The sequence below is a fragment of the Amblyomma americanum genome, chromosome 8 (genome assembly GCF_052857255.1).
Source record: "Amblyomma americanum isolate KBUSLIRL-KWMA chromosome 8, ASM5285725v1, whole genome shotgun sequence".
Lineage (NCBI taxonomy): Eukaryota > Metazoa > Arthropoda > Arachnida > Ixodida > Ixodidae > Amblyomma > Amblyomma americanum.
The window spans coordinates 90,496,111-90,521,990 of NC_135504.1; the positions used below are offsets into that span (position 1 = coordinate 90,496,111).

At 48.9% G+C, this 25,880-nt stretch overlaps 2 protein-coding genes across 2 annotated transcripts in view; one reads left to right on the forward strand and one right to left on the reverse strand.

The window, feature by feature from the left end:
• Nucleotides 1-6,547, forward strand: part of LOC144101993 (negative elongation factor B-like) — a 60,250-nt gene extending 53,703 nt beyond the window's left edge. Inside the window, exons 11-12 of the mRNA XM_077635239.1 lie at nt 4,858-5,026; nt 6,374-6,547. Of these exons, the coding sequence (XP_077491365.1) occupies nt 4,858-4,989 (132 nt within the window). The 3' untranslated portion in view covers nt 4,990-5,026; nt 6,374-6,547. The remainder of the gene's footprint in view (nt 1-4,857; nt 5,027-6,373) is intronic.
• A 7,462-nt stretch (nt 6,548-14,009) lies between these two features.
• Nucleotides 14,010-23,464, reverse strand: LOC144100530 (uncharacterized). The gene is made up of 3 exons (XM_077633457.1): nt 23,198-23,464; nt 18,194-18,356; nt 14,010-14,250 (listed from the first exon to the last, which is right to left on the reverse strand). Exons 1-3 carry the CDS (start codon nt 23,349-23,351, stop codon nt 14,109-14,111), a joined length of 459 nt encoding a protein of 152 aa, XP_077489583.1. The 5' UTR covers nt 23,352-23,464; the 3' UTR covers nt 14,010-14,108.
• Between the last annotated feature and the right edge of the window lie 2,416 nt (nt 23,465-25,880).

Here is a 25,880-nt window from a genome sequence, read left to right on the forward strand (position 1 = left end):
ACTGCAAAGTCACTTCGGGAGAGTTGCCATTTTTGTGCTCGTTCCCAGCAAGCGTTAGAACTACGCCGAAACGCAACCGCTCAGTCAGCAAGCACGAGACAACCCTCACTAAGCTCTGCCAGGCTCTTTCCCCTTTTATACTACTGCCTAGTTCCTTACAGTAGTCAAGCAGCACTCAGAACGCGTCCACAAATTGGAAAATTTCACTAGAAAGCACATAATCACTTTGAAACACTAAACAAAAGCAATATGTTAAAAATCCTGCCTCAGGAAGAAAACATCAGTAACCAACAACTTTGAGGCGGATTCCTACGTTAGGGGCTTCGACTTAAGCCATCGGCGTTACCGTTGAGACTCCCCTTTTTGTAACGCACCTCAAAGGAATATTGTTGCAAAGCGAGGCTCCAGCGCAGGAGGCGGCCATTTTTGGGAGATATGGTCTGCAGCCATTGGAGAGGGCAGTGATCCGTCTCAATGATAAACCTCGAGCCGGCTAGGTAGCATGACAATTTCTGAACGGCCCACACGAGACACGCACACTCTTTCTCAGTGGCGCTGTACGCCTGCTCACGACTGGTCAGCTTACGACTAGCATACAGGACGGGGTGTTCCACTTCTCCATTGTCCCTTTGGCACAGTACAACGCCCATGCCTCGCTCACTAGCATCGCACTGAACAACGAACCCTTTGGTATAGTCTGGCGATCGTAGCACAGGCTGGCTTGTTAGGGCGCTCTTTAGGGCGCTAAAAGCTCTCTCCTTTGTCTCGCTCCAGACGACTGTTTGGGGCTCTGTTTTTCTTCGAGCATCCGTCAGGGGAGCCGCGATATCGGAGTACCTGGGGATGTACCTCTGATAGTAGCCGGCGACACCCAAGAACGACCGAATATCGGTCTTCGTGCGCGGTTGCGGGAAGTCTCGCACAGCGGCCACCTTTATTTCAGAGGGGCGGCGACGACCCTGTCCAATCACGTGACCGAGGTAGACAACCTCGGCCTGTGCTAATTGGCGCTTGGGAGCCTTGACTGTCAAGCCCGCTTCGCGCAGGCGGGTTAGCACTGCCCGCAAGTGTGCCATATGCTCAGACCAGGATGCGGAGAATATCGCTACGTCGTCTAAATACGGTAAAGCAAATTCTTCCTGTCCCCGCAACACTTTGTCCATGAGGCTTGAAAAGCAGTATGGCGCGTTCTTCAAACCAAAACTCAAAACTTTAGGACGGAATGTTCCCATTGGTGAAATGAACGCCGCATACCTACTAGCCTCCTCTGTAAGTGGAACCTGCCAATAACCCCTGACAAGATCTAGGGTGGAAATAAACTGAGCGCTACTAACTTTCTCAAGGCGCTCCTCGATGTTAGGGATCGGATAAATTTGATCCTTAGTGATAGAATTAAGCCTGCGGTAGTCGACGCAAGGACGAGGTTCCTTGCCCGGTACCTCAACTAAAATCAAAGGGGAGGTATAATCACTCTCACCCGCCTCAATAACACCGAGCTGTAGCATTTTCTTTACCTCAGCCTCCATAATATCGCGCTGGCGGGGTGACACCCGGTACGCCTTGGATCGTACTGGCTCTGGCGAGGTAAGTTCTATATCATGAGTAAGGACAGAAGTCCTACCAGGCCTCTCAGAGAACTGACCTTGAAACTCTTGTAAGAGTTGGTGTAGTTCGGTTTTCTGCTCAGGCGACAGCGGTGCTTTACTGAGTAAGTCACTAATGACCTGATCAGTGTCTTCCCTGTTCGTCACTGAGCCTAGTCCCGGAAGCTCGACCGGAAGCTCTTCTAACTTTCCCGTGTCGTGCATTTCATCTCCAGTACCTGGTGCCTTAAGCGCTACAGGCTCAATTTTATTCAGTTCGGACGTGCTCTGAATATCAGCTTGCTGCGCCTCCGACCCTTTCTCATTGTTCGACAACGTCGGCCCCGCAACTACCGCCTTTGCAGCGAGCTCCCGAACTCTCGGTCTGGTTAAGGCCTGAACGCTAGCCTCACCAAACAAAAGCCCCTTCTCGCGCAGGAGGTGATCGGACCTGTTCGAAAATAGGTACGGGTACTGGGGGGGCAGCCTAGATGACACTACGGCCTCCGTCTCAATTGCTCCGAAAGGTCCTTCAATAACCACTTTTGCTACGGGCAGACACACGCTGTGAGCTTCCACTGCTTGCTTGATCCATGCGCACTCGCCCGTGAACATATCGGGTTCTACGTAAGAGGTGTGAACTACATCCATTGTAGCTGCGGAATCACGAAGCACTCGGCACTCTTTCCCGTTCACGAGGAAGTCTCGCATGTAAGGCTCGAGAAGCTTCATGTTCTCGTCAGTGCTACATAATGACAAACACGCGACTTCTCTTTTTGTTTCTGGACACTGCGCCGAAAAGTGACCCGGCTTCTGGCACGTATAACACACGCGCGCTTGCCTCGCCTCGAACCGCTTTCTGCGTTCGGCTTCGGCTGCCGCCGTCTCCTTACGTTCGGTCGGACTCCTTTACTCGCATCCGCACTACGCGTGTCCCCCCTTGCTCTCATGGGTGTGAACTTCGGCCTCTCAGACTTGGAGCCAAATTCACCCTTTTGACCGTCCTTAGCTCCGCGAGCCCGACGCGTCACAAACTCCTCGGCTAGCTCGGCGGCTTTAGCCACTGTACTAACGTCTGGCCTATCCAAGACCCAGTACCGCACGTTCTCAGGTAACCGACTATAAAACTGTTCCAGCCCGAAACACTGCAGAATTTTCTCGTGGTCACCAAACGCTTTCTCTTCTTTGAGCCACTCCTGCATGTTTGACATAAGCCTGTAGGCAAACTCTGTATATGACTCATTTCTGCCTTTTTCATTTTCCCGAAACTTCCGACGGAACGCCTCCGCTGACAGCCTGTACTTTTTTAGCAGACTCGATTTCACTTGGTCGAAATCCTCTGCCTCCTCTCTCTTCAAGCGAGCGACTACGTCGGCCGCCTCGCCGGGTAACAAAGTGAGCAAGCGCTGTGGCCACGTTTCCCGAGAGAACCCCTGCTTCTCGCACGTTCGCTCAAAGTTAACCAGGAACAAACCAATGTCCTCTCCAAGCTTAAACGGCCGCATCAGGTCAGTCATTTTGAACGATACCCGTTCTCCTGCACCGTGTGCCTGACTTCCATTACGAGCGCGTTCCATCTCTACCTCGAGACGCTTGATTTCCAAAGCGTGTTGACGGTCGCGCTCGTCTTTCTCTTTTTCTTTTTGTTCTTTACGTTCGCGCTCGTCTTTCTCTTTTTGTTCTTTACGTTCGCGCTCCTCTTTTTCTTTTTGCTCCCTCTCCTCAATGGTCTCAAGGCATTCCGACAGCTCGTCATCATCAGCCTCCAACTCAAGAATAGCCCTTAGCAGTTCTGGTTTTCTGAGTTTGTCTGAGACATCCAGACCCAACTCTCTTGCAAGCTCCAGCAATTTCGGTTTGCGCAACGACTTCAAATCCATGGCTGCTCCGAATGCTGCTTTCTCTACTGCCTACTATTGTCTTGCCGCAAACTAACCCGGCAGCAACGACAACCACAATTACCAGCTCTGTTTCTGACACTAACAAAAGCCTGGCAAAACTCAGAAGAAGAAAGTCCCGCACTCACCAAACCTCGCAGCCAAGAATTCAGCGCAGTCGTTCCGCTGCAGGCAACCAGTCATCACACAGGGCTCGTTGCACTGCTCCCGGATGGTCGTTGTGCTGCTCAGCATACAGTTGAACGCATATCTTCGCTGCTGGCCTCCGTTGTCGGGATCTCACCGCTGGCAACCAGTTGTTGCATTTGGGTTGCAAGCCCCAAGGGTAGCGTTGGCCTGGCGGCCTGGGGCAAAGCTGGAAACATCCGAAGGTCCCGGCAAAGGATGAGTCGACTGGCAACAGAACAACTTGTTTATTCTGGCATCGCAAAAGAGCAGCCGGTCAGGGCGACCACGTTACTCGCAGGAAGAAATCGAAGTCTCCCGTTGGCGTCCGGGGCAGCTCGCTTTATACCCACGGAGTCGAGGGCAAGAGGGAACGGCTTGGGAAGAGGCGTCCGATACGGCGACGCTTGAACATGTCCAGACGTGACGGGCGCGTCAGCCAGGCCGGCGCCGGTCAGACCTCCTCGCCTCTCAGTTGGGGAGCTCCTCTCCCCGGCTGCCGCGCTTTGACAAGCGTGGGCAGCAGCATGCACACACACACACACACGCACGCACGACGACACGTGGCACTGAAACCTGTCTGGACGCGCTTGGCGGGAGGCGTTGCGGCCGCGATGAACGAAGCCGCGGCGTCCGTTGCATCCGCGCCGGCTATACCGCGCGTTGTAGGCGAGACGTAACACTCGCCATCCTGGTTGCGGCGATTCATGAAGAGGAGGGCTTTGCTCTACGGCGCCGTACTTGCCTGTGCCAGAAACAAACACGCGGGCCAATTGGTGCGCGATATTGTTAAAAAATTTTCCGGGTGTACATACAAGCAGCATTTAAATGAAATTAAATACTGTCACCATTGTGCAACCTCTCGAGTCGCATTTGTTTCAAAGTAAGAATGTCTTTCGGTACTTTTCCCATTGAGAAAGATCTTTTTCATTTTTACAATTGGTTAGTTAGGGGGTCGACCTATATTCCGGTCCGACCTATAGTCCGGTTTTTACGGTAAGTATTAAAGGCTGCGTAGATTTAGGTGGTCCGGCAACCCAAAAGTCTCTACAAAGAGCCCAGGGGCTTTGCGGAACCTGGTTTAAGAGCCCCTTAGGTAAACTCTGTTGGAGACTTTAAATATTAGATGACAGTTTTCGCTTGTTGAGAATGGCGATAAGTGGCATGACATCCAGTGAGCAGTGAGGCGTTCTGTTTGTGCCTTCTCGCAGGCCAATGAAGGACTGAAGCCAGCTGTTCAGGCCTTGCAAGACAAACTGAAAGACACGACCCCGCCAGCAGCTGAGCCAGAGTCAACGGACTCTCCTCTGCTGAGTGTACCTGCACCGGCACCCATCCAGTAAAAAGACAGCATCACGCATTTATTTCATTGGCTTGTGGGTGAGTGAATTCTTCTGCTGTGTGCTACTGCACTGTTCTTCAGGGGCAGTGTTGGTTGAATTGATTCGCCACATTTCCTGCATTACTGTGCTATACGGTTAAACCTGGAGATCGCGAAATTGAGAGGTCTGCAATTCTTCGTTACACGCCGCTTTCGTGTGGAGACTAAAAGAGCAGTGCAGAACTAAAGTGAAAAATAAATGTAGGCGATATTATGTTGTTAACATTCACAGTGAAGTCCCATTACCCAAAGTAAACACAAAGAAACATTTCACAATTGCGTTGATTAGTGCAATTGCAGTAAAAGCCGCCACCATCACCTCCGCCGCAGCACTCATGACCCCGAAACACTTGTGGTGATGAGGTGAGGGAATCTGAAGCACCCGCCTCCTCTTGCATGTGCCTCTCTCTGGCTGCCGTTGCCCTAGAAACTGACTCGTGGCTACGTCTCGCGGCGCTGGTGCTCTCTGCCATTCCCACTCGTTGCACGTCTCCTATTAGCTCCACTATCACGCAAGCAACTGAGCGACGTGATGGGCGCCACTGCGCATATTCTCTGCCATTTTTGGACACGAACTGTTGGAGTGCTGCTCAGTGTGACGCTCCAGAAGAAAAATTTGCAGACTCATGCATTTGCCACAGAGAAGTACAGTTGTGAGCAGTATGAAAAAGGGATGTACAAAACTGCGAATTTTTTGGCTGCTTCTCCGCTGAATTTGAGAATGACTGTTGTACATTGCACACCAAGAGGAAAAATGCTTGGCAACTGTCGTGGCATGGCCAGTTATAACACTCTTTGCCATTCGCAGTCACATGGTGAAGTGGGCAATGACGTTTTTTTCCTGTGTTCTCCTGCAGCCAAACCAGCACTGCAGTGAACAGCACATTTTCGGCATTTGTCGTCACGATACCACGCAGTATTTCACATGCACTACAGGAAATGAAGAGAAGAAATTTCTTGTCACTTCCTCATGCATCACTGCCAATAGCAGGCGCCTTCCCCACTGGCCACCATGTGACCAATGGTGCCACGATACAGCCACCAGTGGCAGCACTCAAAGCTCTCCCATAGCATTACGTAGAAGCTTCATGACCAGAAACCAATTAAAGGACTGTGACACTACTACACTTAAGTTTTACTATGCCTCTGTGCACACGGGGACATGTTTTGGGGCCAAAATGTATATCTTTTGTGTGTATAGCGTGTAAGTGCAGTTGAACGGGAGGAGTTGTTGAGGGATCACATTCAGGCTGTGAAGAATAGTTGACATTTTATGGCAGTGCCAGTGCTTTGCAGCTGTTCCTACTATAGCAGCACAGGTGTCATTCAAGATGTCTCGTTTGCAGGTCACTTGTTACCTCTTCCTGTCACCACCTGGCCCGTTATCCTGCAGTTCTGGAGTTCCACTGGACGAATGGACTCGAAGCTGTGCATTTGGCTTTGGCCAACCTCTCATCACTTTTGACTCTCCTCTCACTTGCCTTGGCACTTGTTGAAATAAAAGAATCCAAGAAATATTCTCCATGCTTTGGGTGTTTTCTCAATTAAGGATCCTCTTCTTGTTTTTTAGTTATCGGCCGCCGTCGTGGCTCAATGGTTATGGTGCTCGGCTGCTGACCCGAAAGACACGGGTTTGATCCCGGCCGCGGTGGTCGAGTTTCGATGGAGGCGAAATTCTAGAGGTCCGTGAACTGTGCGATGTCAATGCGTGTTGAAGAACCTCAGGTGTTCGAAATTTCCGGAACCCTTCACTACGGCGTCTCTCATAGCCTGAGTCGTTTTGGGATGTTAAACCACATAAATCGTAAACCATCTTTTAGTTATCAAAGCAGGAGGAACAGCAGTATTTTCTCTTGCACCTCAGTTTTCAATCTGTGTTCATTTTAAAATGCTCCCTGCTCTATGATAGAGCACTTGTCATCCTTGTTGCACTCTAGGGACTTTCAGAGTGTGCAAAAAGGGTAATCTAGAAATCTAAAAACGGGTAATCTAAAAACTGGAACTTTTAAGGTAGCTGCGGCGGTCACCGCAGGCTGTGCTTGAAAAGCATTGAGCAAGAATGTGTCCAACAAGTGAACAGCAAAAAACGTGGATAGATTTCCATTGCCTCTTGTTTTTGTTCATTTTTCACGTAATTTTGGCTGATGTGTTGATCGCTTAAAGGGACCCTGAAATGATTTCGATCACCATATTCTAGTGCAACAGATCTCTAGAGGTGATCTTTGTGGGTATTGAAGTCAAATTTGAAAGCTCTGCATGGACCCTATAATTTAGAAATAATTTTTGAAAACTGCTGCTCGCAGTAGCTCACAACCGATTAGGGCGACCTCACTGCCGCGCTTCCTCAACTCCAGTGATGTCAGTGGGCAGTCTGAGCGAGCCTTCGACTGCCCATTGATGCCATCCGTGGCCGCAGCTGGCAAAGGCGTCTTTCATGCTTCTCCAATTAACCCGGTCCTTTGCCAGCTCCGGCCATCATGTTACCACAAACTTCTTAATCTCATCTGCCCACCTAACCTTCTGCCGCCCTCTCCTACGATTGCCTTCTCTTGGAATCCACTCTGTTACCCTTTAGACTGGTGGTTATCTTGCCTTCGCAAGACATGTCCTGCCCAAGCCCATTTCTTCCTGTTGATTTCGACTAGGATGCCATTAGGTCGCATTTGTTGCCTCACGCACTCTGCCCGCTTCCGGTCTCTTAACGTTACACCTATCATTTTTCTTTCTATTGCTCACTGCAGTGTTAACTTAATCTGAACCCTTTTCGTTAGCCTCCACACTTGTGCCCCGTAGGCAAGCACTGGTAAGATACAGCTGTTGTACACTTTTCTCTTGAGGGATATTGGTAAACTGCCATTCATGATCTGAGAGAACCTGCCATATGCGCTCCACGCCATTCTCATCCTTCTAGTTACTTTCCTCTAATGATCTGCATCAGCTGTTACTACCTGCCCTAAATAGACGTATTCCTTTACGACTTCCAGCACCTCGTTGCCAATTGTGAACTGCTGTTCCCTTCCTAGTACTTTGTTTTTCTGCGTGCTAATTTTTAGACCCACCGTTCTGCTTTGCCTGTCTAGCTCATTGATCATGCTATGCAGCTCATCTCCCAAGTGACTCAGCAAGGCAATGTCATCAGCGAATCGCAGATTATTTGGGTATTCTCCATTAATTATCCCCAGCTGTTCCCAATTCAGTCCTCGGAATACCTCCAGTAAACAGGTGGTGAATAGCATTGGCGAGATCATGTCTCCTTGCTTGATGCCCTTCCTTATTGGAATCTTATTCCGACTTTATGAAGGACTATAGCAGCTGCGTAGTTGTTATAAATATCTTCCTGTATTTTGACATAACGCTCTTCTACACCCTGATTCCGTAGTGTCGGTATGACTGCTGAGGTTTGCACAGTTGAATGCTTTCTCGTAATCAAGGAAGGCTATGTATAGGGGCAGGAATGCACGCTGTGCTATCGGGTTGGAACACCGCAGGCGCTGCCGTACCATTGGCTAGGTGAATTTTGAAGGAAGACAGCTTACAGTTGCACTAAAGAGGGTTCTGAGCTGGTCTTTTTACCGTGGGAACTCTATCTGCACGCTCCGAGCATTCTTAGAATCTTCGAATTGTTGTCCTGTGCGACTGATTTTTCTATTAAATCAATTTAAATGTCCTGGCTTCCACGTTTTATTTTTTTTGTAACAACTACGAAAAGAGGAGTCAGCCAACGCATGGAGTGCCTTTCAGCCAGCCGCCTGGCGGCAATTGCCGCTCTGCGATCGGCGGAGTGATACGTATACACGAAGCCATCGGCGAAAGCAAAGAGTCTACGCGTATTTTTATGTCCGTGGGCATAATTTCAAGCAATGTTGTGCGCGACTAAAACTTTATTCACGTAATCCTAAAAATTGGTGGTGGTGAAGCTTTAATGACGCGATAGCTACAGCTGGCCAACCACGGCGCCGCGCCAAAGTCAGCTGCTCCGCACCACGTGACCAACCATGTGACAGCATGGCGGCGCGGTCACAGGGTGGCAGCGCCGCCACGCTGAAGGCTCGAGATGCTACCGTAATGTAGCCAAGGAGGTTATATAATACTGCTGGAGTGGAAGTGGCGCCCAAGCGCTGAAGCCGAGGAGCCGCCATCTTGCTAAGGGCAGAAAGCGCGCGCACGGCATAGCGTACGCACTGCACTGCGCGCCAGTACAGGTTGAGTTTTGCTTGCGCTATTGTTCTAGCCTACCTGAAGGTGATGGTGGGCTCGTGCGTTGCGTTCGGCTGCACCAATCGCGTGAAGCAGACGCCGGGAATAACTTTTCATGTGTAAGTAGGCCGAACACATTTTACGACTTGCTCGCGAACGAGGAACCGCGAGGGGAGCTTCAGATGGGAGCCATTAACGTTATCGCATCATACCCTCAATCTTTTGCACGAATCCGCAGGAGCACTCGATGACATCGTTAAAGATTTGCCTGAGAATGTGTACTGTTTCCCAAAGATGACGCCCAGCGTGCAGCCTGGGAGCGCGCAGTGCGGCGAGTTGGCTGGACACCCAAGAAAACCAACTGATGTTCTGTGCTCTGTTCATTTCGAAGCTAGCTGTTTCGATAGAACAGGACAAACCACGAGGCTGCGAGCAGGCAGCATTCCCACAATATTTCCGGAGTTCCCAGCCTATCTTCGGCAGCCAGTAAGTACAAATAATATTTTAATTAGTTGCACTTCTTAGCCCGGAAAGTGTTATTACATCAGCCTCACAGCTGTCTCATTACTGTTTTCTTAATTACTTTAGATGGCTGTAAACATGGAGAGAGTAAAAGGGCTGTAAACATGGAGAGAGTAAAAGGTCTAACGTTGTCAAACGTACTTTTTTCCTGAAAGCAAGAACGAAAGCGAGCTCCTGCAAAGTCTCGGGCACCGACTCCATCACTTCTGCCTGAAGTTTACGAAGAAGCAACACAGGTCATCTCATAGCCATCTTCTTCGACGAAAGAATGGCACAAGCAGAAGGCACAGCAGTCAGCTGATGAGGTTCAACAGTTGAAGAAAAAGGTGAAAATACTGCAGCAGTCCAAACGAAGGTTATCAAAGCGCTGTGACGATTCCAAGAATTTTATAGACGAACTGAGGAAACAAAAACTGTTATCAGAGAAAGGCCTTGAGGTTTTTGAAGCTACCTTTTCACCTGATATTCAGCAGCTTCTTGCACGAGCCCAGGAGAAAACGCGCGCTAAGTATCCCCCAGAACTTCGTTCGTTCGCCCTAACGCTGCACTACTACTCCCCAGCGGCGTATGAGTATGTGCGACTGAAATTCAATAACGCTTTGCCATCTCAACGTACTCTGCGCGAATGGTACAGGTCAGTTAACGGCGAGCCTGGTTTTACCTCTGAAGCTTTTGCCTTCCTGAAGAGTATAGTGCAGAGCCGAGAGAAGCCACTGCTCGCTGCACTAATGATTGACGAGATGGCTATTAAAAAGCATGTACGACTTGTGGGCCACAAAGTGTTTGGCTATGTTGTCCTTGGAATTGAAACCTCGGACGATAGCTTGCCGGAAGCCACGAATGCTTGTTTTTATGCTTGTAGCCATATGAGGTTGAAATTGCCACTTGGCATAGTTTTTCATAGATTCCCTTTCGGGATCTGAGAGAGCTCAGCTCACAAAATAATGCCTCTCCAGACTCTCATCACTAGGCATCGAAATAGTTTCGCTTACCTTTCACGGGGTAGCGTCAAGTTTTACTATGGCCAAGTGCCTTGGAGCGGAGTTGAACTGCAATTCGACGGCATTCGACACCAGTTTCCAGTTCTCAGAAGGTGCAGGAAGAGTACATATGATACTAGATGCCTGTCACATGATTAAATTGATACGGAACTGCTTAGGATCGGTTCCTTACCTCGTGGATCCAAATGGTTCACATGTGAAATGGCTATATATTGAAGAATTGGAAGCACTGCAACCGCAAGAAGTACTCCACCTTGGCAACAAACTGACAAAGGTTCACGTTGAGTGGGCTAAGCAGAAAATGGAAGTCAAATTTGCAGTTCAAACCCTGAGTTCATCCATAGCAGATGCACTTGAGTTCTGCGAGTTCACCCTAAAATTGCCACAGTTCCAAGGGGCGCATGCTACAGCAGAATTCATTCGTATTTTTGATCACCTTTTTGATATTCTCAACTCTAGGAATCCTCTAGCACGGTCATATAAAGCCCCCCTTCGCAAAGAGAACGCAGCCACTTGGAAGGCATTCTGTCACACAGCAGAGGCCTATATAAGAGGGCTCAAAGATGCTGCGGGACGACCGATGATCGAATGACTGAAAAAAACTGGATTTTCAGGCATGCTCATTTGCGTTCAAAGCGTTACATCTATTTTCGACACTCTGGTGGCTACTGGAAAACTCAGGCACTTGCTGACACATAAGATGTCACAGGACCATTTGGAAACATTTTTTGGTTGCGTAAGAGGAAGGGGTGGTTACAATAACAACCCCACTGCCTGTCAGTTCAGAGCTTAATACAAAAGGCTTCTCATACAGACAAGTCACCTCATCTGAAGCCGGTAACTGCTCAAAAAGATCTAGTGACTGTGCTTAACGTATCACGCGCCGTAACTTGTGCAGAATCGTCGACAGAGATTACAGTGCAATGGAGATCGTCTTTGCTTGAAGCCTAGGATGACGATCAGGACTATACAGATCGCATGGATCTCCCAAAGAGCCTGTCGGAGTTCGCTCGAGCAGTAGTTCCCTACATAGCAGGGTTTGAGGCCCGTAGAGTGCGCGATGCCACTTCATGTGAGGAGTGCTGCATGGCATTACAGTCGACCGAGTGCCCGGCTTTGGTAGCCGAAAACAGCCGAGGCGGTCTCGTTGCACCATACAAGGATGACGTAAAGATATGTAGCATTGTGGAAAAGGGCATACGACTTCCTCAACGTCAGTGGAAAGACGTTAAAACCCTGCATATAAGATGTCAAAATATCTTGGCAGAAGTTATGACAACTGTGTTTGAGCAGGCATTGTTTCGCGAGCTTGAACCTCACCTTTTGGACTGCGACCCTCTTGATAATGACATCTACGTCCTGTCCAAAAAGGTTGCAAACATGTACCTGAAAATCAGGGTCCATCACATCGCAAAGATGATTAATGAAAAAAACTGCAAGAACAAGGTGAGGCAAATGCTCACCAGGGAGATAATATTCAAGAACCAATGAAGTATATCCACGCTTTTTTACCTGTACTCATCAGTGCCTTTCCATGCTCTCCATCGCGCAGACGCATGAAAAAGCTCGCCACTGCTTGCAGCACCCTAAATATCTGGCAGAAGTTTATGGAGATTGTGTCAGTTATTTTATTTACTTTGTATCAGAGTACTAAAGCTGCTCGCAGACGGAGTGACAAACTCCGTCTCTGAATAAACAGTTGTCACTCAGCGCTGTGTTCGCCCTTCTTCTCTTTCTTCTTTTCTTTGGCTGTGTGCAGTTGCGCTGAAAAACTATAAGCTTGAATCAAGGATACCAACTAGCCCAAGAAATAACTCTACTGGAGTGACAAACGCGTACAATCAGGAAACTGAAGGGCGAGCAAGAGAAACAAAATAAAGTTTTATTCTGTTTTTGTTGTTCTTAGTCAGAATCTGAGTGTTCTCGTTTACAAAAACATTTTTGTACTCTGCTAGCTCATAAGAATAGGCTGTAGATTCGTATGGACAGCCGCTTGGTGGCGGCATGTGAGCAAAGATTTCCCTCCAGGAACCTGCCACACGCAGCCGCCCAGAAATCTGCCGCTTGGCAAAGTAGCCGAGAAAAAGAAAACCTTAAGTGTCCTCATAATGTGAAAATAATTTGATCGTCGTAACGAGTGGTAGCGAACGCTTCTAAACCTCAGCCACCTCATCTCTCCAAGCCGCGCATAGCCGCGCAAGCGCCTTTTGCCCTGAGCAAGATGGCCGCCGGCCGCGCCGCCAGGCTTCACCCGCTCGCATAGGCGGGTATACGGGGCCTCCGCTCCAGCAGTATTATATAACCTCCTTGAATGTAGCTATCGCTACAAAACAAAAAAGCGAAGCTGCCACGCGACTGGCTGGCAGGAACTCCACGCGATGGCTGACTCCTCTTTCCGGAGGTAATTTAAAAAAAGGCGAGATCCGGGACGTTTAATTCGATTTAATAGGAATTCCGCCGCACAGGACAATAATTTGGGCTTTCTAAGAATGCTTGCAGCGTGCATATAGAGTTCCCACGGTAAAAAAAAGATTCAGATTCCTCTTTAGTGTACCTTTAAGTGATCTAAGAAGCTCAATTCAAATTTCGAATACTGTGCAAATGTACACGTATTTAAGCAGATGTGTGCGCGTCTTACCTTTTATTCATCACACTTTGATGACCGGCTAAGCCTTAGCATGGAGCTTCGAACCATTATCTGTACCAGAATTATCCGATGTTTCGCTGCGAGACAAGAAATTTGCACGGAACGCTACGGAGAAGTTTATCAGGCTGCCTTGATTGCCGCAGCCGCGTTGATCGTTAGCCGTAGCCTTTTAATATTTCCGTCTAGTATGCATGCGTGCAAAAGTAGTAATAAATGGCACAAATTTTTCAGAGTTACGTCTATTGTGTGGGAAAAATAAGCTCTACCCGCGCACTGTGTTTTCTTTTATGCTTAATGGCAGTGGCACATTTAACGCAGCAATCCACCTCCATATGCTGGACCCTTTCATGAGAAAACAGGAGGTTCGTGCCCTCTGGTCACCTCGTACGAAACTTAGGGGTTTAATGACCAGGAAATGCAAAAAAAAACGTGACCCATTATTTTCAAAAGTAATAACGCGCATCGCTATCGAGTGTACACACTCATCGACACTGAGGGTCTTCTTAACTCGTGCATGGCGAGCTAGTGACACAGAGTGACTTGAAACGGGTTTCGTTTGAAGATTGGACTTCATTCCTGGTAATTCAGCAGGCATTTCTCCTGCTGGTGCGTCATCACAAATTCATAACTCAAACGCGAGTCGCCCATGGATGAATTGTTGGCGTCATAGCATAATAACGCCGCAATGTGACGCGTTTACCAAAACGCGTCGCTTCACGCAATAGGCGCCGTGTAAACACAGCGGAAGCACTTCTGCAGGTATGCACTCCTCCGCCTTCGCATCTGCGCCTCGAGGAGCTCGGACGTGGTTGCCGTGGAGTCAGTGATGCCACTCCCGGGCTGGCTGCCTTGCCTCCTGCGAGGTAGTGGTGCAGGAAATTAATAGAGTGCACCAGGAAATACGTTGTGCAGTGAACTAATTGTCGAAAATTAGCGCTGTGCCTGAGTGGGCAACGCTGGTAATGCTGTTGAACTGGAAAGTAGCAATTTTAGGGGTGTGCGAATATTCAAAATTTTCGGATTGTGAATCGAGTCAGATCGATTCAATCCGCTGAATGAATCATATAGTGCATGCTCAAAATTATTTGAAATTGATCGAATCTGTTCTCCAGTTTTGTAATAGGTTTCGAATAATTGGCACGAAGCTCGAATAAGGCACGCTGTCGTTCTCTTCGACAACTGTTTCAAATTCAGGACCCACTCTGACGGCGCGCAGCATATGCTGCTGCAATCGGTCTGTACGGAAAGGTGGGTTCAGTGCTGCGAAGCGGTCCATTCGTGTGGCGGCTTTCAGAATCCTCATACATATCACCTTCAAGATTGCCTAACGGGACAGGGTTCAGCCAAGTTTAGCAAGCGCTGCCTTCGTGCTCGATGTTGGATACCACGGCTCAAAGGCTGGTCATATTCAACTGAGATTTAGCGCTAGTTCGTTCACTCTCGTCACCAGGAGCAAAATGTACAGGTGCGGACAAAAGTAAACGGAGCTCGCGCGTCTCTTGTAACATTTTTCCTCCGTTTTCTAATTGAAACTGGCAGCTGCGGTGTGTGCAAGCTGGTAGAGGGCGCTAATGTGCTTTCTCGTGGACAAAAAGTGTTGCTTCATGTCCAATAGGAATTAAATGCGTGATTGTAATTAGAACGGAACAGCATGATCCGTTTACTTATGCCCGCACCTATACAGTGTTTCTGCGCATATACCACATGACACTCCTAGTGGAGGTTAATGTTGCGTCTGTTCACAGCTGCAACATTTAGCTCCATGACTTGTAACGTTGCTGCTAGCATTGTGCTATTTCGCATCAATATTTGTTTTATACAAATATTTGTCCATGTAGTGATTAACCACACAGATATTCGTATTCAATTCAGTTCTTTACTACCTATTCATAATCGATTTGGTACCAAAGCTAGCCTATTTGTATTCCATTCGGCTTCGAAAAACCACATTTCTAATTAATTTTCTTGAATGGGTGGCAGATGTGCAACCATTTACCCTGCGGGCCACAACTATAGACAATGAAGAAGACGTGTCTGCGATGCTGTTTCAGGTGTTTAGAATTATAAACAGTATCGGTTAATTACAATAGCCGTATTCGTGTAGGTGGATATTTCTGGTGTCCGCCCAGGTATTTGTGACAGGCATCATTTCCTTTCCTTACGGCACAGTCATTTCCTTTCCGTAAATTGTCCTCCGAGCTAGGCGTCGCGCCGAAGGGGCGATGGCGTTCCTTGGACTCCTTGGCAATGCTGCAACACGCTGTCGCGTCCCACTCTTAAACACAAAGCTTAAGCGTCCTCCTGTTTTTGTTTATTTTTGTAATTCCGAGTTTCGCTATTTTAAAGCGAAAGCTTTACTGGCCGCGAACTTTTGATTTCTCCGTGGCGGTGCTCCGAGGAGGCACATGACGTCACAACGCGCGCCTCGCCACGGAGCCGAACCGGTCTGGCCGTGCCGGCGGCGGCTGGCGCACTCGGCGCGAAATAGACACGTGCTCCAAGTCTCCGCCAGTGCGGTCAGAGTGCGCCGCACGCGTCGGCGGTCAAGCGCAATCTCGCTTTGGCCGACGTGACCTCGTCGTGCAGCGTGCGCGCGTTACGCTGGGGTATAAACGCGCCTTAACAACCACCGCTTAACTGCTAACCAACGTATTCGGTGGTGGCATTTCTTGGTATATTCATCAGTAATTTCAGAAAATAAAAAAGTTTCTGCGGACCGGTGTTGGCGCGCTTTAACTTACTGCTACTAGATGGCGCCACAGTGTTCAGATCCAAACACATAGTTAGTCTGCGCCCGTGTCTGTGTCTTCTTCCTTCGTGTTTTCGTCTCGTTCCTTGCGCTGTTTTTTCATCATGGATTACCAACTAGCCCGGCATCTTGCACTTCTGAACATAAAGAAGCGACTTTGCGGCACGGCGAACAGGTGTCTTAGTTGTGCTTTCTTTTTTTACAGCGCTAGTCGAGCGCCCTAACCACTGAGCCAACGCGTACCCGCCGCGGTGGCTCAGTGGTTAGCGCGCTCGACTACTGATCCGGAGTTTCCGGGTTCGAACCCGACAGCGGCGGCTGCGTTTTTATGGAGGAAAAACGCTAAGGCGCCCGTGTGCTGTGCGATGTCAGTGCACGTTAAAGATCCCCAGGTGGTCGAAATTATTCCGGAGCCCTCCACTACGGCACCCATTTCTTCCTTTCCTCTTTCACTCCCTCCCTTATCCCTTCCCTCACGGCGCGGTTCAGGTGCCCAACGATATATGAGACAGATACTGCGCCATTTATTTTTCCCCAAAACCAATTATTATTATTATCGCAACGCAACGTGCGCTGTGTATGCAAGCTTACTGAGGTCTACGTAGTGAAATTGTCTACTGGCCAGGGTAGGCAAAGGTGTCTAGCTTCACGGGCACATTTGAAAAGCCGCTGAGTCAGCTGTTAGCTGAAGTGTAGTCGGTACGTCTTTATATGCAGAGAAAAAGATTATTAAAGTGTAGCATTTCACTTCATAAAAATGATTGCAATGCATCTGTATTTGTTCATTAAAATCTGGGCATCTGCCATCATCACTCGTTTTAGCCTTACGGTAACTTGTTACGGGAGAGACGGTACGCTAAAACGTCTTCTGGCGTGCGCCGCGCTAACAGGAAAGTCCGGCGTCCGGTAACACGGTAAACGGTAACGTAAATACCGTAACGATATGCTATAACTCTCTACTTTTTGTGTGGCAAATAAGGTGCAGTTACTTGCAGAGAGGGCCATTATTTCTTTCTCATGCTCCACTTTTGTGAACGCTCGCCAACAGTGTTGCGAAATAAATAAAAGTGGCTTGGGTTCACCCTGGAAAAATGAAAATTGGTTTTTAGGGAAAGGAAATGGCGCAGTATCTGTCTCACATCTCGGCGGACACCTGAACCGCGCCGTAAGGGAAGGGATAAAGGAGGGAGTGAAAGAAGAAAGGAAGAGGTGCCGCAGTGGAGGGCTCCGGAATAATTTCGACCACCTGGGTATCTTTAATGTCAGTGGCACTGACATCGCCATCGAAACGCAGCTGCCGCGGTCGGGTTCGTACCCGGGTATACTCCGAATCAGTAGTCGAGCGCCCTAATAACTGATCCACCGTGGCGGGTAGTTCACCGTGGCGTGAACCTAATAATTACGAGCGAAAGATATCAATGAACTGTCTCGAATCAAATGTCAAGGTCAAGGTAGGTCAAGGTGACAAGGTCAGGCACCAAATGGTCATATATGATCACGTGGTCTTACTACCATAGCTTGGGCCGTATCATCATGCAATTAAGTCCGGTTTGACTTTGTCTATCATTGAAGGTCATTGTCTCATCCATGCCGAAATGGGAAGTTGTACCTCTGGATGAGGCGTAATAGGTTGTGGCCTGCAAATTCCGCACTGCCGAAAAAAACTAAAAAACTTCTTTACTAAGCGCGACCGAAGGGCCTCCGTACTCCGTGAACACGGACCAAAGCGAATTCTCTGCTTTTCTCTCATCTTTCTCGTCATTCTGAACGCTTGGCGTGCTTAAGGTGCTGTGATGATTATTTCGAACGCAGCAACTCCGCGCACTTTGAGTATGCGAGATGTGCTCAGGTTGCATTTGTTGTTGCTTTTCCTGCTCGTAGCTACTCCACTTAAAATTTTCACCTCTCTTGCAGCACTGTGCCCACCATAAAGGTGGTCCTTTAAATGTGTTTTATAGGCGGATGCAATAGCTTGTACAATAGCTTGTATTTCCAAGCGAAACATTGCCTGAGGTGGAGTCCTTAATTGGCACCTTAATTGGCAACTTACCAATGGCGCATCGCATCGTCGCTTGACACAGCAGAGGAAGTCGATTGGGGTGCAGCTCTCGGCAGCCAACTTGGTCCGATTTCTTCGCGACCACACGCCCGCCTTCCCTTGAGTAAGGCCGTTCTTTCGGATGGGAACCGCCAAGGGTTCCACGCTTGGTTCCCTGCGTTAACCATGGTCGTGTATAGTTTAGTTTGCAGATTTCGATGAATGTTCGGTGCACTGAAAGCATAAATTGCATCAAACGCTGTGTACTGACAACTTTCACCGCTTACAAGCGCTACCGTAATGGAGCCATGTATGGAAGAACAAGATACGGCTTATGTTTGTTCGAAAAGTGCGCGGCTATACGGCAAAGGTGTAAAAGCAAACGGACCTACAACTCGCGCAATGGGTGCTGAGGACTTGTCTGAGGCTATTAGACGAACTGTTTTGCACATAGTCGTCATTTGCCGCTGGTATATGCGCAACTGTCTGCGAGTCAAGCGATGTAAGTGATTTCGCTGTTTTCAATATATTTTTACGCAAATTTATGGATGGCACTTGCAACGTTAATATTGATACATTAGGGGAAGAAAGACTTATAAGACCAAAGGTAATAATAATAATAATAAAAAAATTGGCGGTGCTTTAGCTTCGGTTAAACCTGGAGTGACGCGATAGCCACAGCTGGCTGGTTGGAACTTGGTCACGTGACCAACCTCGTGACTAACCACATGATCAGCCGTGCCGCCGGCAGCTGCACGTGACAGCGTGGCGGCGCAGCAATGGGTGGCAGCGCCACCACGCTGAAGGCTCGAAATGCTAAGGTAATGTAGCTATCGCTACAATAATTGGTTTTTGGGGAAAGGAAATGGCGCAGTATCTGTCTCATATATCGTTCGACACCTGAACCGCGCCTTAAGTGAAGGGATAAAGGAGGGAATGAAAGAAGAAAGGAAGAGAGAGGTGCCGTAGTTGAGGGTTCCGGAATAATTTCGACCACCTGGGGATCTTTCACGTGCACTGACAAATTCGGATGACAGCATGAGGAGTCCTCTGAGCTCCGATTAACGAAATATCGGAGGAGAAAAAAATTGCTGCCTTTACGCTCTGCTGTGTAACGCGATAAATTTAGTGAAACCTGGCGCCGTACTGATTCCTGTCTTTTCATGATGGCTAAGGCCTATAGCGTAAAGACTAAAACTCAGGGAATTTTCTGGCAACCTGGGCCCCTACAACGATCGCGTAGGTGCACGGTCACGTGCCATGGGTGCTCGTAACGCGGTGGCGCTGCTCATATGCTGACACGTGACCAGTCACGTGACCGTGGTGTGGCGCTGACTGTATACACTGAACCCGCCGGAAATAACAGATGTTGCTGTCAGAGATTAACAAGTGAAAATGGGAAAATACGATGTCGGCGAAGTTATGGTATACTGTAGCGGCAGTAGGCTGCGCGCAGGAATAACCTGAGGATCCGTATCGCACAATATTCAAGGGACACAACACGATCGTGCGCTAAACTTCCACTAAACGATCTTTATTTGGCGCTGACAGCCTTATAAAGATCACGTATGGTACAGGTATAGACGGCAAACAACGATTATCTTGCCAAGGTCATGATGTGTAACGGAATGAGAACAAAGAACGCAATAACGTTAACACAATGTCGTCTATACATGTACCACGCGTTATCTTTATAAGGCTGTCAGCGCCAAATAAAGATCGTTTAGTGGAAGTTTAGCGCTCGTGTTGTGTCCCTTGAATATTGTGCGATATGGATCCCACTAGCCCGAACCTTCACCCTTCCATGGACTGAACGCGCTCATGGTCGACGAAGCACGCCAAACGAGAAAAGAAGCCGCACAAGCAGCTTCACTTTCAAGAGCAGCTTTGCTAACCCTCATTAAGGAATAATTTTTTGAACAAGGAGTCGCCCATGCCTTGGCAGTAACTAGTACTTTGATTTGCTGTAACCACTCCTCTCTATGATTTGGTTTGGTATGAGGTAACATCCCAAAGCGACCCAGGCTACGAGGAATGCCGTAGTGGAGGGCTCCGGAAATTTCGGCCGCCTGGGGTTCTTTAACGTGCACTGACATCGCACAGTACACTGGCCTCTAGCATGTCACCTCCATCGGGATTGAAACCGTGTGTTTCGGGTCTGCAGCCGAGCGTCATGACTGAGCCACCGCGACGGCTGCACTCCTCTGTCTGTTAATTGAGCACGTTATGTGAAGGTATTTCAAAGAAATAAATATCGCGCAGGGAGCGCCTTATGAGCCATTTTTTTTCGAAGGTCTAGCACATCTAACTTAACAAGATCGCAAGCCAAAGGACAGAAATGAATTCTGGCCTGTCGGCATCTGAGTGCACGAGTCCATTGCGGCGTGAGTTGCCTCCTCCACTCTGGTGTGTATGACGGTTGACTACACTGCCTGAGAAAAATAACATATGCAGCTCTAAAAAATCCTGCCTAATGCATGGAGCGAGATATCTGTCATTTTACCGCCAAAACACGGATCTGATTCCGCGCTCAGTTCAAGCATTGTTATGAATTTTACTTGTCGGAACGAAAATTACTGCATGCAAGCGGTGACCGCACGCCTTGCATGTGCTGCACTGGCACAAAAAAACGCGAGCTGAACAATGGAAACACATTGTGACAAGGGGCCATATTCTATATCCTTTCCATTTTCCACTGACAATCTTGTGTCCGTTCGGTCCTCTGTCATTGGTATCATATCTGAGTGCGTCACTCGGATATGTCCGCGGTTTCAAGCGCCTGTGGGAAGTGAACCGGCGACTGGCTGTATGGCATCGGACCTCACGGTTGCTGCATATCGCAGCCAATGACGGCTAGTGGTAAAGCCCGGTTTCCTGCTGTTGACAGAGCACTACGATGCACCTCACCATTGGCTGCATATCGCTGCATATCGTAGCCAATGACAGCCAATGGTTAGGTGCTGCCGCCAACCATCCATTGGTTGGGTAGCTTCTCACGCACGCTAGAAAGCCGCGGGTATATGTCAGTGACCAAGGACAGAAAAGCAAATGGACGCGATATGGACAATGAAAAATGACAGCTCATAGATTACGGCCTAAGGGTGACAACATTCCGCCTGGCGGACATTAGTTTTCAGGAGGATAATTAATGATTTTCAAAAAGCGGTGACCGCTTTATAACATGTAGTCACAAAACCGCAGCAGTTTGGTCTGGTAGTTTGCGATTCAATTGCATCTTCCCTTTTTTTTCCGTGCCCACTTCATTTATACCGATTGTCGTCAGAAAAAAACTCTACAAACCTCACCTGATACTTGCGTGATCATTACTTCGAAAAAAGAAGAAACCACAATGGCTTCAAAGAAATAAAATTGCCTAAAACTGTCACAACCCGCCGCGGTGGCTCAGTGGTTAAGGTGCTCGGCTACTGATCCAGAGTGCCAGAGTTGGAACCCGACCACGGCGGCCGCGTTTCGATGGAGGCGAAACTCAAAGGCGCCGGTGTGTTGTGCAATGTTAGTGGACGTGAGCGATCTCCAGGTGGCCGAAATTATTCCGGAGCCCTCCACTACGGCACCTTACTTTCTTTCTCCTCTCAGTCCCTCATTATTTGGGGAAAGGAAATGGCGCAGTATCTGACTCACATCTCGGTGGACACCCGAACCGCGCTATAAGGGAAGGGATAAAGGAGGGAGTGAAAAAAGGAAAGAAGACAGAGGGGCTGCAGTGGAGGGCGCCGGAATAAGTTCCACCACCTGGGGATCACGTGCACTGACAACGCACAGCATACACGAGCGCATTTTTGCGTTTCGCGTACATCGAAACGAGGCCGCCGCGGCTGGGTTAGAAACTGGGAACTCCAGCTCAGTTGCTGAGTGCTCTAACCACTGGGTCATCGCGGTGGGTATATATATATGTGCGAGCGCACAGGGTTTTCTGTACGTGGACACCACTGTCACGTACCAAAACACGATTGAGGTGTCCACTGACGCAGGGACCAGTTATGCGTGCACTACAACATTGTTAACGCGAACGCCATTGAACGCAATGAACGCCGTCCGTCTAATGCTCCAGTGCGGCGTTTCTACCATATCGTTAACGCCAACGCTTGCAGCGCACCTCTTTTCGTCACTTGCGGGTAGCCTATTTCTCTAGTGCCCCGTTTCTACCATATCGTTGTCAGCGCATGCAGCGCACATCTGTCACTACTGCCACGTAGCTCAAAACACGAGTGAAGTGTCCGCTGACGCAGGGAGGAAGGCTTTCCTTTCCTTCCGCGACTATCTCGGAGACTTCATGTAAAAATTGGCTTTTTAGGAAAGGAAACTGTAATTGTCTGTCTCGGGGGAAACCTGAGCCGTGCCGTAAGGGAAGGGAAAAAGGTGGTAGTGAAAGAAGAAAGTGAAAGAGGGGCCGTAGTGCAGGGCTCCGGCATAATTTCGACCACCTGGGGATCTTTAACGTGCAGTGACATAGCGCAGCACACGGGCACCTTTGCGTTTTTTTTTTCAAATCAATCGAAACGCGGCTGCCGCGGCCCGGTTCCGACCCGGGAACTGCGGCTCAGTAGGCAGAGGCTTCACGTTCACATGCGGATTTTGCTGGGTAGGAGGCTAACAGTGCTCTCGTACTAAAATGTAACGCCTATTGAAGTGACCTAATGAGGCACTGCCATAGAAGAATGTCATACACGTGGGCACGAGAGGCTTACTTGAATGTGCGAATTAGGGAGGTAATGGGGCGGTTAGCACAGGACCATGCCAGGTTGGGATCGCTATCGTTAAACAAAATGGGAACTTGGCTGACAAAAAAAAAAGAGGTAACGCTACTAGCGGTCATCGTAGGCTGGAGTTGCGAGTCATAGCTAGCGTCTTAGACTAGCGGAGCAGCAGGAGTAGAAAATCGCGGCGGCTATTCTCAACACCGGCTCGCAGTCTTTGCTCAAATAGCAAGGCTGAAGTTAGCTGTTCGAAAAATCCTAGCGCAAAGGGACTGCCAAAGAGTAGAGCCGTGCTTACCTCCCCTGTCGCGGGGCGTTGCTGTCGCACCACTTGAGGCATAGATCGACGATCGCCGTGAATCGGGCAGTGGAATTCGATGGCCGAAGCAGGAGGAGATGTGTGCAGTGCGGAGGCGCGGCCGGGAGGAGATCGGGGTGAGCCACGGGTCCATGCGTAGTTCTTGCTGGCCTGGAAAACGTCTCGTCGCTTGCTACACTTCTAGAACAGTAGACGGCAGGCAGCCTCGCTACATATGGAGCATCGGAAACGAATGGAACACTTTCGTTCGAGCTCCGACGGCACTACTGCACGCGCTAGAGCGAGCTCCTAAGAAGCCGTTTTCGTCGTCGTTGATTCGAGCGCCCACAGCCCAGTGTTGCCATTGCGCGAACTATATAAAAAAATTATCTTCGAGCTAACTGTATGCAAAAATGACTTTTAAACAGATGGGGTATGAACAATACATTCAGGGGAAGAATGTCTGGCAGTTTAGCATTGATAAGCACGAAATAGTGTGCGAAAGTGCGGTTTTAAAGCGAAAGCTTCACAACACGGCATATTCCACGACTTTCGCCGACCGCCACATATTTGACCTTCAGCGACTCTCACTGCACTGGGTGTGAAGCTACGCTGAAACCGATGAAGAGCGGGAGCTTCGAAAGCAAAAGAAAGGCTTACATTTTTTTATTGGTAACATTTTTTTCAATATTACTATTATAATTCTTACAATTATCATTATCATTAAACCACTCATAAACCTCAGTGTCGATCTCCTGCGTGCGTTATGCATTTCCCTTTTCATTTCGCTTTTCCTTCCTGCTTACTTCTTCCTTCCTCAGCATTCATTTTATTTTCGTCCATGAGATGATTTATATAGAAAACTCTCTGTGCCCCCTAATTCTTGGCCAGTCCCCCTATGTGGGCATGAGCCATTGTGCGAGGGTAACAACAACAACAAAAGAAAGGCGCATAACTGGTCCTCTGCGAAAGACTTCCCTCTGCGGGACTCCCCCTCCTTTGGAGGACCCCTTGGGTAAGATTGAGGGAGCGGAGGGACCTCTACATTGACGGCAATAAAGTTGAACAACTGGCCCTCTGCGAAAGTGGACACCTCAGTCGCGCTTTAAGCTACATGGGGTTAGCGACAGATGTGCGATGCATGCGTTAATGGCTTTGACAACGTTGTGGCAGAAACGCGCCATTGAAGCTGTAGGTCGACGGCGTTTATTGTGTTCATTGGTGGTGGCGTTGACAACGTTCTATAATGATTTTTGAGGAAATTTGGAGGAGCGGGTACGTAACTGGCCTCTGCGTCAGTGGACGCCTCAATCGCGCATTGAGGTACATGGCCGTGACGAGAGAGAGATGAGGGCTGCAGGCATTAGCGTTGACGTTTTGGCAGACATGCGGCACTTCAGCAATAGGCCGCAGCGTTTGTTGGGTTACCAATCTCTCGCGATCAACGATTAATTTAACTGGCAGAGTGGCAAGGTAGACGCGCTGCCTATCCAGTGTGCGGAACACTCTCAACGTTACAGACGCCAAGCCACGTCTATTTACCTGATACATCGCTGTTTTCGCTCTCCAGGCTCAGATGTGCAACGCTGCTACACGCTGCCAAAGCTAGCGCTCTTTTTTGCGCTGCCTGCATCCGCGACACAAAATAGTGCGTTGCTTGTGGTGGGCGAAAAATAACAAATGCTTTGCCGGCAGGCTTCGTAGATAATAAATTTGTCATCAGCGTGACAAAAAGCGCTCTTATTGCGAGCGAATCGATCGAGATATGCGATTTTGTATTTTGCGTTTGTCGTCTTTTTCATTTAAAGTTTTCGCTGTCCCCGCAACTCTGGCCGTCGTGTTTACCTATAGTTTACCTTTCCGGCTCCCTTTCACTTTTGAGAAAATGGCGTCGAGCACAGCGGCCGCGACCACCTCTCCTGTACGCATTTTCTCGAAGGTTCGTACATCCAAGCTGTCAAGGCATGCCAAGCAAGTGTTTGCAGTTGTGTACTCCCGTACCAGGACCCGTTCTCCGGAGAAGTCTGTTCGGGAAGCACTGAGTGCTGCGAGCGAGGATACCGGAGTATCTCCCCGTACCGTTGCCAAAATCAAGGCGGAGCGTCTGTGTGGGCCTTTGGCGTCTTCGAAGAAAAGACCTTGCGACGTGAAGGTCTCAAGCTCGCGAACAGTCAAGAATGACAGCTTCACAGTCCATGCCATCCGACTGAATTAAAGTGCACAGTATGTACGCGAAGAGAGAAGTCCCAACTGGACAGTGTGCTAAATGCTGTCAATGAGGACGACAACCTGCTGAACTTCAAGAAAACGACGTTGTGGAGGTTGATGATGGACGTCGGATTCACTTTTGAAAAAAGAAAACGGAACCTTGCGCTTTTCGAGCGAACTGACATCATTGTCTGGCGTCGCAGGTACCTGCGGTCGATCAAAGAATTCCGAGGACAAGGCAGGTACGAGTCGTTCCTTGCTTATTATCTTACGCAGCACGTTTAGACTGGCTTCATAAAGAGCTTGATGCTAGCGTTGCAACCTCGTAGTCGTAACAGTGAGTGTTGCTTCAGAATCGTACCTTTTGCGATGAGGTGACGACCTTTTGCGTAGAGGTGACGTTTCACGGCCAGTTTTGCGCTACGTTTGGGTGGGGCACGTGTTTGCAAGGGTCAGATTTAATCGCTAAATCCCA